Source organism: Scyliorhinus canicula, chromosome 13 (assembly GCF_902713615.1).
Source record: "Scyliorhinus canicula chromosome 13, sScyCan1.1, whole genome shotgun sequence".
Lineage (NCBI taxonomy): Eukaryota > Metazoa > Chordata > Chondrichthyes > Carcharhiniformes > Scyliorhinidae > Scyliorhinus > Scyliorhinus canicula.
In genome coordinates, this window is record NC_052158.1 from 100866884 (window position 1) to 100880342 (window position 13459).

General features: G+C 48.8%; 1 protein-coding gene across 3 annotated transcripts in view; it reads right to left on the reverse strand.

Annotated features, from left to right (window-relative positions):
• The window catches only part of LOC119976401 (WD repeat-containing protein 49-like), an 88911-nt gene that overhangs the window by 12552 nt on the left and 62900 nt on the right, over nt 1–13459 (reverse strand). For 2 of the 3 annotated variants that reach the window (XM_038816921.1, XM_038816922.1), the window contains exon 19: nt 12486–12624. In XM_038816921.1, coding sequence (XP_038672849.1) covers nt 12486–12624 — 139 coding nt within the window. Of the gene's footprint in view, nt 1–12267; nt 12370–12485; nt 12625–13459 lie in introns of those variants that run through there. The other variant, XM_038816923.1, reaches the window with a different exon arrangement.

The window sequence follows — 13459 nt, forward strand, 5'->3', positions numbered from 1 at the left end:
TCTGACAAAAGCCCAATCTAAAATAACGTCACGTGTCTCGATCTAACAGCGCAATAAAACAGGTAATTCACTTTTTGGATTCTGGCTCCAGACTGTAACATTAAGTTACTCCTGTTCGACATAGTGGCAGGCACTAGGTTTAGTTCTTAGGGTAGAAATTATGAAATGTATGACCAATTATCCATCTCTACCTATATTCATGGTGGCACAGCAGCACAGTGGTTAGCACTGTTGCTTCATAGCGCCAGGGTCCCAGGTTTGGGTCATTGTCTGTACTGAGTCTGTACGTTCTCCCCGTGTCTGCGTGGGTTTCCTGCGGTTACCCCAGTTTCCTCCCACAAGTCCCAAAAGATGCGCTGTTAGGTAATTTTGACATTCTAAATTCTCCCTCAGTGTACCCGAAAAGGCGCCGGAATGTGGCGACTCGGGGCTTTTCACAGTAACTTCACTGCAGTGTTAATGTAAGCCTACTTGTGACAATAGTAAAGATTATTATGATCAGGATGGGTGCAATTATCCTCCCTCATCTCTGATTAAAAAATGAGGGCAGAACATAAATAGGTTAAAAAAAAAGGGAAGTTCCTCTTCTCCAAAAATGACCCCAGATAGATTTACTGGTACAGCGGCCCCAGACATTCATTGGAAACTTGGGCTTGTATATAATTGCAGATTCCGGCCACAAAGTGTCTCTGCAGAGTTGTCCATCTAATACTTTCTCTTACATCTGCAGCTCTGATCTCATGTCCATATTTATGGGCGCAATTCTCCGGCCTTGTTACGCTCTCACAGGAGAGGCAGAAAATGAGAATCACACCAGACGCCAAACAGTTTAGGATGCAACCGCCCACTCCCGCAGGCGAAATTGGGATCTCGCCGTAGTGTGGCAAGAACCCAATTAGCACCACCTAAGCCCTATTTCCATACAATTAACGAGAGCCACCCCTTATCCAATGGCCTCCCGTCATTCAGCGGCCTCCAGCAAGTGGTCAGGCTGGCGCCGATTAGAACTCCTTTGGCGGGGGGACAACTGGGGGGGGGGGGGGGCAACCGCGTGTGGCAAGATCATGCCAGCCCCGGATCATGTGTATCCGTCAGGGGAAACCCGTGTCCCTGCCTTCTGCCCCACCATCTGCTGAGGCCTCTGGCCGTGCGGGTGAAGGTTATTGCTCATGGGGAATTGGCAATCGTGGTGAAGTGAGCACTTCACACAACCCAAGTGGAGCCCCGTGGATGGGCGGGCCATGTAGCATGTAAGAGTCATTGCCTAGCATCCCATTCCGAGTGTGGTGCCTGGACACTGTGCATGAACACTGCAGGAGGCAACACCACACACGCAGCAGCCAACATCCAAACACCGAGGGTCTGTGTCACATCACTCCAGGGTGCTGGGACTGTGTCGGCATGGTCAGCAAGTCACTGTCGGGGGTTGTAGGGGTGATCACCCGCAGAGAGTTGATGCCAGTGCTCCTCAATCCATGACTGGCGGCTCCCCGATGCATATACCATTGTGTCGACGCCCTTGCCGATGATCCTCAGTGATTGGGCCATGCTCTGCCGCACCTCGGCAATGAGCACCGCGACTGAGACAAGCTCCGCAGCTCCTCGGCCATTACCATTTGAGAGCGGCAGCGGCTCATCAAGGTCAGCCTGGTACTGGGTCACAACCCCCAGCGAGTCGGATATTCTGCCGAGACCCTCAGCCATGGCCGTCACTGACTGCACGTCGCCTTGGAAGCCTTCATTAATGGTGCTGACTTATGCACCAGGCTCTCCACTGCGGTCGCCACCCTAGCAGTGTTGGCCTCAGTGCCACGCATTGCCGGTGACATCTCCAGTGCCTGTAGCCTCTGGGACTCCTCCAATTGGCTATGGACCTGCTGGAGTGTCACTGACATCTCCCTCTGAATGTCCTTGCCGCTCCCTACCGTCTCCATCACCTCCGGGTAACATTACCAGTGGCTCAGCATCACGGTGGGATCCACCGGACCTCTGACTGCTGTCTCGCCTGGGGGTTCCTGCCTCCACCTGATGTATATCAGCAGCAGTGTGGTGCTCACCGGATTGTGCTCCAGAAGCCTGACTACTAACGTTTCCCATCGAGATGCATGTGTCTGCGCTGGTGGAGGGTGGGGACGCTGTGACGCCTCGATCATGGCTTCCTTGGAGCTCCCCTCAGAGGGGGTCTCCTCGGAGTCAGGAGAAGGGGCCATCTGGGATGGGCCTGTGCCATCTGCTGGAGGACTTGCTGGAGAATGGATATGTAGTCAGTGGGAAGGATGGGTCAGTCAGTAAGGCAATAACAACTCATGTTTGACAGATCCTCGAGGTGGGGCCCAGTGGATCCTTACCTCTGCGGCTTCCGTCAACCTCTGTGTGTGACCGATTTGTCCCCAGCCAGCCCCATCACCTCCAGGGCCCATTCCTCAAAGGTGGTGAAGATTCTAATGTCCGCCAGTCTGGGCCCTCTGCTGATGGTTATGGGAGAGTTTTTCGTAAGGAGACACAGAGAGGGCATCATTAGCCACCTGCATGGTTCAAAGTGGTGGGAGGGGGGTGAAGGGAGAGGGCGTTGAAGGGAGGGTTGGGGGCTGCATGCGAGTTGGGGGGGGATGCTTGCATGGTGGCAAAAAGGTCTCAGGGCGATGGTGGGGCACATTGGTGTCTACTCACTCGTGCTGCCAGGTGTAGGTTGTTGACCTTCTCCTGACACTGGAGGCCAGTCCTCCTGGTCACATACCTGGAGCTTCTAGCTGCCGCCACCATGCCCCGGCAGCACTGTCTTGTGGTTGACCCTCCGGCACCCTCGGGGGAACAGGGCATCTATCCTAGCCTCCACTGCATCTACGAGCCTCCCTTGGTCCACATCGGCAAACCTTGGGACTAGTCTCCTCGGCGCCATTGCAGCAAGCTGACTCGGGTCGGCTAAGCAAGTGCAGCTTAAGTGCTGCTCCACCTGGTTAGCGAGGTGCTGGTGAATGGGGTGCTGGTGAATAGGCTGGTGCGCTCTCATTTGCGGTGAGAAGCCTGTGGGGCCTCATTAAGTGAACCAATTAACGTTGAATAGCATTGCCAGCCTTGCTGGGCCGAGCTGCAGGAAGCTTGCAGTAGTTCCCGCTCGCTAAAACATTTAGAAATCTTTCAGGAGATTGGCGCCATGTATCCTCCTACCTAGGTTATTTCAAGCCATCCTCACATTTCTCATATAAACACTACATAAGTCCAGGGCCATCATTTTAAGTGTAAATTTTGAGCACATGACCCAGAAGTGTGAAAAATCACGTGAGAAGACCTCACCCCCTGTGGCCATCTAAAATGGCCGCCTGTGAAGGATAATGGGAATTGTGGTCAAGTACAGTACACAGCCCCTGTACAGAGAGTACACAGCCCCTGTTTATTGGGCAAAGGAAAACCAGACCGAACTAAAACTTGCACCTGTTAAAGGTCAATCACCGATTTCCCCAGGACAATAGACGCAAATGAAGGAATATCAACAGTAGCAGACTCACCGGCGCCACCTCCCCTTATTTGGAAAGAAATACGTACTTGGGACAATAGAAACTAGGACCCACCCAGCCATCGAGGTACCCGTCCCTAATTGACCAGTATCGATTAGGGTGATCGAGACCCTATCGATCCATTTGATCCTGAATTGGGACCGCCCAAAAGGGCGCGAAAGAAGAGAAGGATAAGAGGTCCTGCGCACTAGGCATCGGTCTCTTTTGGGACCGGCTTGTGCCCACACCAACTGCAGCATAACGACTAGCCAAGTTCAAGACCTGCGATCGCTACCTAGGAGAGACGACTCGCAGCCGAGATTAACCTGACGACTTCCAGCCAACTCAGCCCTTATCTACCTGCACAGAGCCGGTCACCCAGAAGTTAAGTAAAAGTCATCTTAGTTGATAGGTGTAGTTTAATGTGTAGCCGCGTGTATCATTGCACATAGAGATAAGTCTTGTGTTTAATAATAAACTGTCTTTTGAACTAACATACTGGTTGTGTGGTCATTTGGTCAATACAAGGAACATACTCGCAGCTTATGGTTTGTTAATAGAAGTAGCAACACCCCCCTCACATGATATTTCGGTTGGTGGCCATGTGTCCAAGCTGGAAACACGCCTGCCAACAATCAAGACGCCAAGTTAAATTAATCAAACGGTAATTGACTGTGATTCTACGTTGCCTGTCTGCCTTTACAGTTAGCGGTTGATTGGCAAGGCCACCTTTACTTTTAAGCTTTAGCCTTGAACCAGGGCGAGTTCAAAGGTCAGGACTCAAATAAAATTTTAAAAATGTGTCTGGGGACTGAGGTCTGTGTGTGATTGTGCCGAGGCACATGTGACATGGTTTTACAGGTCCACAGCTCCACAGTAATTATCTCCCTGAGGGAGCACATTGGAACCGTAAGCCCGCATGCAAGTACTCACGCCCTTTCGCAGCGGTCCCCCCCCCCCCCCCCCCCCCCCCCCCCACCGGCAATGCTCAGCCTTTCACAGAGCATGGTTCATCTTGGATGGCCATTAACTTGCCATCCATCAAAATATTACGTTAACCATGCGTCTTGGGTGGTTCCCACCAGCACCAACTTTGGGCGGGCCCCGAATGTAAAATTCAGGTCAAGCCTTTGACCTTTAAACCAGCTCACAATGGGAGGTAGAAACAGAGGCCTGTAACAGAGGCTTTTTTATGCTGACTCCTTTTGTTAAGAAGGGTAGCAAGGATAATCCATGAAATTACAGGCTAGTGAGCCTTAGGTCTTACGTAGGGAAATTAATGCAGAGGTTTCTTCGAGACAGGATTTACTCCCATTTGGGAGCAAATGGATGTATTAGCGAGAGGCAGCATGGTTTTGTGAAGGGGAGGTCGTGTCTCACTAACTTCATCGAGTTTTTTGAGAAAGTGACAAAGGTGATTGATGAGAGTAGGGCAGCGGATTTGTCAGTAAGGCCTTTGACAAGGTCCCTCATAGCAGACTGGTACAGAAGGTGAAGTCACATGAGATCAGAGGTCAACTGGCAAGATGGGTACAGAACTGGCTCAGTCATAGAAGGCAGAGGGTAGCAATGGAGGGGTGCTTTTCTGAATGGAGGGCTATGACTAATGGATCCCTGTTCCACAGGGATCAGTATTGGGACCTTTGCTGTTTGTAGTATATATAAATGATTTGGAGGAAAATGTAACTGGTTTGATTAGTAAATTTGTGGACGACACAAAGGTTGATGGTATTATGGATAGTGGTGAAGACTGTGAGATAATACGTCAGGATATACTTTGGTTGGAGACTTGGGTGGAGAGATGGCAGATGAAATTTAATCCAGACAAATGTGATGTAATGCATTTTGGAAGGTCTAATACAGGTTGGAGATATACAGAAAATGGCGGAACCATTAAGAGTATTGATAGGCATTTGTATTTGGAGGAAGGGTTCGCCAGTCTGGAGGAGCTAAGGAAGAGGGTAGAGCCAAGGGGTAGTAAGTTCAGGTATCTACAGGTTAGGGACTTTGCACGAAAAGTCTGAAAGGGGTTCCCTAGATTTCCGGGATACACCCTGCTGGAGCAACTGCTGCTTCCGGATGTGGAAGGGGAGGGAAGAATTGGGGATATATATAAGTGGTTGGGGGAGCAGGGAGGCGAGCGGGTGGTGAAGATCAAGGAGAAATGGGAAGCGGAGTTGGGAATGGAGATCAATTGGGGAGTATGGAGTGAGACACTGCGAAGGGTAAACAGGACCTCCTCTTGTGCAAGGATGAACCTGATACAGTTTAAGGTGATGCACAGGGTGCATATGACTCGGGCGAGAATGAGTGGGTTCTTTCAGGGGGTAGCAGATGAGTGTGAGAGGTGTGGGCAGGGGCCAGCAAATCATGCGCACATGTTTTGGGGTTGTGAAAAATTGGGAAGATTCTGGGCGGGAGTGTTCGCGGTCTTAGCCAGGATAGTGGAGGAGGGAGTGGACCCGGACCCTTTGGTGGCGATATTTGCGGTTTCAGAAAAGCCGGAGCTCATGGAGAGGAGGAAAGCTGATGTCTTGGCCTTCGCCTCTCCGATTGCACGGCGACAAATCTTGCTGGAGTGGTGGTCGGCATCTCAACGGGGGTAGCAGCATGTTTGGGTGACCTGTATGACTTCCTACGGTTAGAGAAGAGGAAGTGAGTTAAGGGGCTCAGCGGGGGAGTTTAAGAAAAGGTGGGGGATGTTTGTGACCGTGTTTGAAGAGCTGTTCATCGGGGGGGGGGGGGGGGGGAGATGAGGGGAGGGAGGGAGTGAGAAAGGAGAAAAATCTGTACAAACTGTATTGTTGATTGTTGGGAAGAATGTTTCCAGGGGTGTTTATTTGCTGTAGCCTACTTTGATACAAGTTTGAATAAAATGCATTTAAAAAAAACAAGAGTATTGATAGGCATAGGGATATGGGTGTACAGGTCCACAGGTTACTTAAAGTGGCAACGCAGGTGGAGAAGGTAGTCAAGACGGCATACGGCGTACTTGCCTTCATCGGCCAGGGCATTGAGTTTAAAAATTGGCACGTCATGTTGCAGCTTTATGGAACCTTTGTTAGGCCACACTTGGAAAATAGTGTTCAATTCTGGTCGCCACACTACCAGAAGGATGTGGAGGCTTTGGAGAGGGTACAGAAGAAGGTTTACTTGGATATTGCCTGGTATGGAGGGCATTAGCTATGAAGAGAGGTTGGATAAACTCTGTTTGTTCTCACTGGAACGAATGAGGTTGAGGGGTGACCTGAAAGAAGTCTACAAAATTATGAGGGGCATCGACAGAGTGGATAGTCAGAAGCTTTTTCCCAGAGTGAAAGAGTTAATTACTGAGGGACATAGGTTTAAGGTGTGAGGGGCAGAATTTAGAGATTTGCAAGGGAAAGATTTTTTAAAACACAGAGGGTAGTAGGTGCCTGGAACTCTCTGCCAGGTGGAAGCAGGTGACATTTAAGTGACGTTTAAAGGGCGACTTGACAAATACATGAATAGAATGGGAATAGAGGGATACGGACCTCGGATGTGTCGAAGGTTTTAGGTTAGGCGGACAACATGGTTGGCACAAGCCTGTGCTGTATTTTTCTTTGTTCTTTGTACCCAAATTTCTTTGCTACCATTTCCTTGAAATCTATCATCAAATTCTGCAAACCATTCTGCTATTCTACAGGGACCAGCACACACTTCCAACCCTAGTGAGGTTTCCCAACCTCCACTACCAGCCTCCTCCTCCTTCCCCCCCCCCCCCCCCCCCCCACCCTTGCTCCTCAAGTGGGTTTTCTGATCCTGTTTTCCTGACCTCTGGAGGACCATGCCTGTGCTGAAGATGAAATATGCCTTCCCACAGAAAGCCAGTGGGGATGTTTCTGTCCTGCATTGTCACCTGTGCCGAGTGACTGAAACATTTGTTCAAAAGCTGGCTTTGGCATCCACTAAATCTTTATTTTCTCAATCCAGGAACCAGCAAGAAATGGGGGAGGCCCACAAAGGTGAACAACTACAGAACCCGGACCAACCCCCACCTCTGAAGTCTCAGATGCATTCACCTGCACCCTTCACCAGCACAGAGACATGCACCTGATGGCTCCTGATCTAGAGTAGGCTCATGGTCACAATCTGGTACGCACATTGCAGACACAGGTCCACACTTGGTCATGTAGATAACGAGCCTCAAGGTGCAAGAAAATGCCATCGGGCACTGACAGGGAGGATGAGCGCCAGCTAGGCACCCCAGGGGCTTCATCCAAGGACGCCTTCCTCTCTGCCAGCGACCACATCACCTCAGGTCAGGCTGAGGAGGATGCACCTACACCTGAGCAGGAAACCCTTAACAGGCCAAGGCCTGATCGGCTTCGGGCCACAAGAGGACATCTGTCAAAGTCATCACGATCAACAGGACACAGCAGTTAGCAGGCTGACTCCACCTCAGATGTGGACGTTGTGACTGCACCGAGATGCTGTAATAGGAAAAGGCGATAAAGAAGTTTTGAATGCAAACAGGTGGCTTGGGTGTAAACCATTTTATGTTTGTTCATTGGCATCGTTTGGAAGTATCTCGATTCCATCTTACGGCTAGTTGTTTCAATGGTTGCAGGCATTTAAAGTGTGGAATTTGAGCCTCCATCAGACTTCGATAATGAATTCCAACAGATTCATTTCTCTCACATCACTAACATAGTGATTACTCAATAATCCCAAACATGCATGATAAAGCACTGGCCATCCTTTGTGAATGTTCAGCCAGGGCACACATCATAAAAGGCATTACCGCAGCTCACTAGGTTCGGAATTCTGGGAATGATGTCTGAGCAGAGCGTTCAGTGTGGTCCCTGCTGCAGTTTCCCTGATGTGAGGTGTGGATGGATGCAAGGAAGGTGTGTGTGTGTGTGTGGGGGGGGGGGAGCAATCTCAAGGGAACAAATGGTTTTCTCATGTTGCTCCTTCCTGTGCAAATATCTAATTCTACCTAAAAGAACTCTCTGTAAGATCTGACCCTCCATTGGGAGCAGCTGTGAATGAGTCAAGAATACATACCTGCCAAGGTTAGATTTCACCTTGCTTTCACGTTGCCATGCAGAGGAACTTTGTGAGGACATGGGAAAATTCCCATGCTCGAGGTCGCAGGTGAAGGGAATGCTTTGCGGGTTCTAATGCGTGCATTTAGCAGCAGAGCTCTGAACCTTCGCACAGTTTGGTACATGCAAAGGATCAAACCACCAGCAAAGTAGCCGTTAAGTAGTGCAATTTAATTCAGCTATCACAAATTTAGGTACATTCGAGCAAAGTATAATGTCTGTGGAGAAAAAAGGAGCTGTGGCTTGCCAGCCAGCCAAATAGTAAAGGGAATGTCTCAGCAGCTCACTCTACCTGGAATCTGTTAGCTCTCAGATTATTACATGCCTGTCTGTGTGTTGGACCCTTGCAATAAACTCTGCATGTGACTCCATAACACCCCGAACCAGTCATTCCCTTCACCGTTGTTATTGTTGGGGAGACGTCTCAGTCCTTTGTGTCTCCCTCAATTAAGACATTCCCATTGTAGCAAAAGATTGTGCAGGGCACAGCAGCTAAATCTTTGTGGTGAGCATTAGTGAGTACAACCCCTTAACAGTCCAAACATCTGATGCTCATCTTAAAACTTATGGTCTGCTCAGTCGCGGACCTTGTGGAGGTATATGACATTTTACCTCCTCAGTGGCACTCTACAGAAGGTGAACTATCGTCATCGCCCAGATCTTCTCGGGATATCCCGGGTCCCCAAAGAGCCAGTCCTGCAATCACCAAGGTCCTTCATAAACCTGTGACACCTGGGTGTGATTCAGAATGTAGGCATCGTGAGAGCTCCCTGGAAACCAAACAGAAAGATGCAGGACTTCACTTCTTTGATCGCAGATCGGCTGCATGCTCAGAGTGGAAACCTATCCTATTGATGAATGTGACTGGCTGATTCCAGGGAGCTCTGAACACCACGGGAGGAATTCTCCGCAGGGGGCCGAATTCGTGAAGGCCGTCGTGAACTCGGCCGAGGTTCACCACGGCCTCGGAGCCCGCTCTCCACACCTAATTCACCCCCACCCGGGGGGCTAGGAGCGGGCCTCCGTCTTTCTCGGCAGCGACCTCGCCGCGCCGAGAATGTGAAGTCATCCGCGCATGCGCGGGTTGCCGGTTCCAACCCGCGCATGCGCGGATGACTTCATCACACTGATGGCATGAACCCGCGCATGCGCGGTGGCCGTCTTTCTCCTCAGCCGCCCAGCAAGACGTGGCAGCTTGATCTTGCCGGGCGGTGGTGGGGAAAGAGTGCGTCCGTTTTGGACGCTGGCCCGAAGTTCGGTGGGCACCGATCGCGGGCCTGTCCCCTCACGAGCACAGTCGCGGTGCTCCCGTCCCAATTGGGCCCCTAGATGCCCCAAATGGGCATCTGGCGCCCGTTTCATGAATGCAACAACCATGTGTGGTTGCTGTCGTGGTGAAACGGGCGTGAAGGGCCAGCCGCTCGGCCCATCGGGCTCGGAGAATTGCCGTTTGCCGTAAAAAACGGCGAGTGCCGATTTTTCCAAGGTGGGGGGGAGAATCCTGGTTGCACTTGTGTATTGTTGACTGGAATATTCTGTACAAGTCCCCAGTGGAGAACTGGAAGGAGCCTCTGGCGAAGATATTTCAAGCAACGGTGACATTTAATGCCACCAGCATGGGATTGACTTCAAGTCCTTGTCGCCACAGATCCTCGTGGAGAGGCTGGCAGGTGTGAACAACCACTTCTGGGAACATTCAAAAGGTGGCTCCGGCATTGCCTTTTTCTCATCAAAATACCCAGGTTTGGGCCAATGCTGCCGTCACGCTAGCCCCTGGTCGCCAGCGTATTGCCTCTTGCTTCTCAGGTGATGGCTCCTCCTGCCACCCCCCCCCCCTCCCCCCACCCCCCCCCACACCATGAGACCAGCCATTACCCCATCTCATGAGCCTCACAATTCTACCCTACCTGATCCCACTCCCTCCTCTGAATGTGACTGTACCCACTGAGTCTCAGTCACCTCTTTCAAACTCATAAGACCAAATGCAAGAATTCATGGACCATGCCCTTTAGACACATCTCTATATGATGCTCACTGCCCGGAGAGACCTGCCACCGCCTTACAATGAGACCAAGACATGCATGACATGCTTACGCTTCTAACAAGACCTGGACAGTGTGGTTTCCGTCTCATGGCAACCCCATCACCCTTACTCATTAGTCCTCCCTCTCGTGTCCAGCCTCCTCACTACCTTTCCCAGCTTAGCCTGGCCCATGTCCACCCTCCGCTCTACTCTCCCACATTGGTCCTGGCTCCTCTCTTAAGTCTCGCTCCAGCCTCCCCTGTCCAGCCATTGTGCAGCTTGGTCTACGAGAATTCAAGAGACTATTTGTGAGCAGGCCCCAAGAAGGTAAAAGCAGCGGCTACTCACTTCAAATCCCAGGAGGCAGTCAACCTCGCCAGGTGCAGTTGTAAATATGAACATTCTAATCTCTGACTGGCGAGGAACTGAAGTAGGGCGATGGTTTTAATCCCGGCAAGGTAGCCTTTTAATGAGCATGCATGACTTGCCATTGCATGCGAAAGGTCACACATTGTTTGTCAGGAAGCCTCACCTGCCTTTTGAACCTTGAGAGCATAATTGCAAAGGTTCATCCCACTGTCGGGAAACTGGTTTTTTGTCTCACGCTAAATTAAGTTTTCCCGCCTGCCAAGATTCCGTATGCTGGAGGGACCAGAACATTCCACTCCATATCACCAGCTGTGATCAGAGGCTTTGAAACCAATGTTCTTTGGAGCTACAACTAAATGTTTGCCAGTATTATTAAGTGTGGCAAAGGGGTACAAGAAAAACGTTACTGATGGGTTCTTTACATGCTGAGATATCCTGTTTATGGGTCCATGGCTATTGGCAAATGGAATTACAAGATCAAAGTAAGGGAGAAATAACAGAACAAAAACTTCCGGGTTACAGAGGATTAAAAAAATCTCACTTGAAGAGATTTATTGTACAGATCTGAAGATAGAAAGAGAGAGACAAGGGGAAAAGGGTCACGAACCATCTGTAGCCGCAAGAGTTAGTGTGAAATAAAAATCATTTAAACTCAAGGATGTGGACTACGTTGGTTTGTTAAGTTTAACCTTTGTTCCTCGTTCTAAATTTATTGCCTGAACTCAAAATCTCTTACAACATGTATCACCATCCTTTCATTTGCACTGGTTGAAAATCCCGGAACTCTGTACCTAGCAGCAATGTGTGAAACCTTCACCATATAGATTTCATAGACTTTACAGTGCAGAAGGAGGCCATTCGGCCCATTGAGTCTGTGCCGGCTCTTGGAAAGAGCACCCTACCCACGGTCAACACTGCCACCCTATCTCCATAACCCAGCAACCCCACCCAACACTAAGGGCAATTTTAGACACTAAGGGCAATTTAGCATGGCCAATCCACCTAACCTGCACATCTTTGGACTGTGGGAGGAAACCGGAGCAGCCGGAGGAAACCCACGCACACATGGGGAGGATGTGCAGACTCCGCACAGACAGTGACCCAAGCCGGAATCGAACCTGGGACCCTGGAGCTGTGAAGCAATTGTGCTATCCACAATGGTACCATGCTGCCCAACTCCACATTATTATTCCAATAATTAATATCACATGTACAGACTGATGGCAAGTTTTCATTTTCTCAAAGAAGGCTTTGTCAATTTAAAAATTGGGTGTCAAAGTAACAACAACTGTGACACCTATATAATAAATAAAACTAAAACAGCAATAACTTCAATGCAGGTGTATGAAAGGCCAGTGTTCAAATTATTCAAAACTGATTCACAATTCTTCATCTTTAGAATTCTTTGGCCCTGTAACAGATGGCGCAGTACATATCAGAGTGCGTGTATATTAACAAATTAATTTCCAATTTAACCCATAAAATCTTAAGGAAGTTTAAATTTATTATAGCACAAAGATTACCTACCTCGACTTCACTCTTAAGGCATTGCTTGCTGGAGTTTTTCTTCCATTTAAATTCTCTTCATCCAAGAGCTTTGTTTTATGAACACGGTCCAATATTTCTTTAGGAAACAGGCTTTTCTCATCAAAAGCTACTTTCGGTGCTGTTGATGGAGTGGAAATATTGAATGTTTATTGCAAATGATATTGCTTTGTACTGACGTAAATATAGGTTGCTACTTACAACTCTCAGTCACCATGCACGATGTTATATCTCCAGTCACCATTCATGATGTTATATTTACACAAAAGGTTGGCGACCTTGATCACGTTTAAAGTATTGTGAGGGATATTTTTACATTTCATTTATATATTTTTGAGACAGACCCTATCTCAAAACAGAAGCCGAACAGAAAATGAAACAAAAAGAGAAGCAGGAAAGGTGAACACAGAAATGAAATGGAACTTCCCAATCTGTAAAGAAATCAGGAGCAGGCTGAGGTTGGGAAATTAAAACTAAAAGCTGTTGAAAGATATGAAAGGACTCGGGGCAGTTCAATCTGAGGAGTAGCAGTCATTGAATCCACTGGAGCAGAGCAGACAAGCTGAAGAAGAATCAAGATGAAGAGGCTAGATCCAAAAGCTGAGAATAAGCAAAGAGAATAAGTTGTTGCAACTGTTTCTGTGACTTGCAGATAACATTGTGGGTTTACCCCATCCAGACTGAGTTTAGCAGGTTCTGCAGATGTGTGCCATTTATTTATTTATCTAATTAATTAAGTATTTATTCAATCAATACTGTAGCTATATTAAATACTTCAGCTATAAATGTAATACAGTAATTATACTTTGCCTATTCTAATTTAAACTCCTGCCCTTGTTTAGAGAAATAAACCTTAAATTCCACCAACTAATCAGCTATCTTCTCACCTAATTATTTACTTCTGGAATTTAGCTCTCAGGTCTCACTGTCTCGAATTCCCTCTCTCCGACCATTCC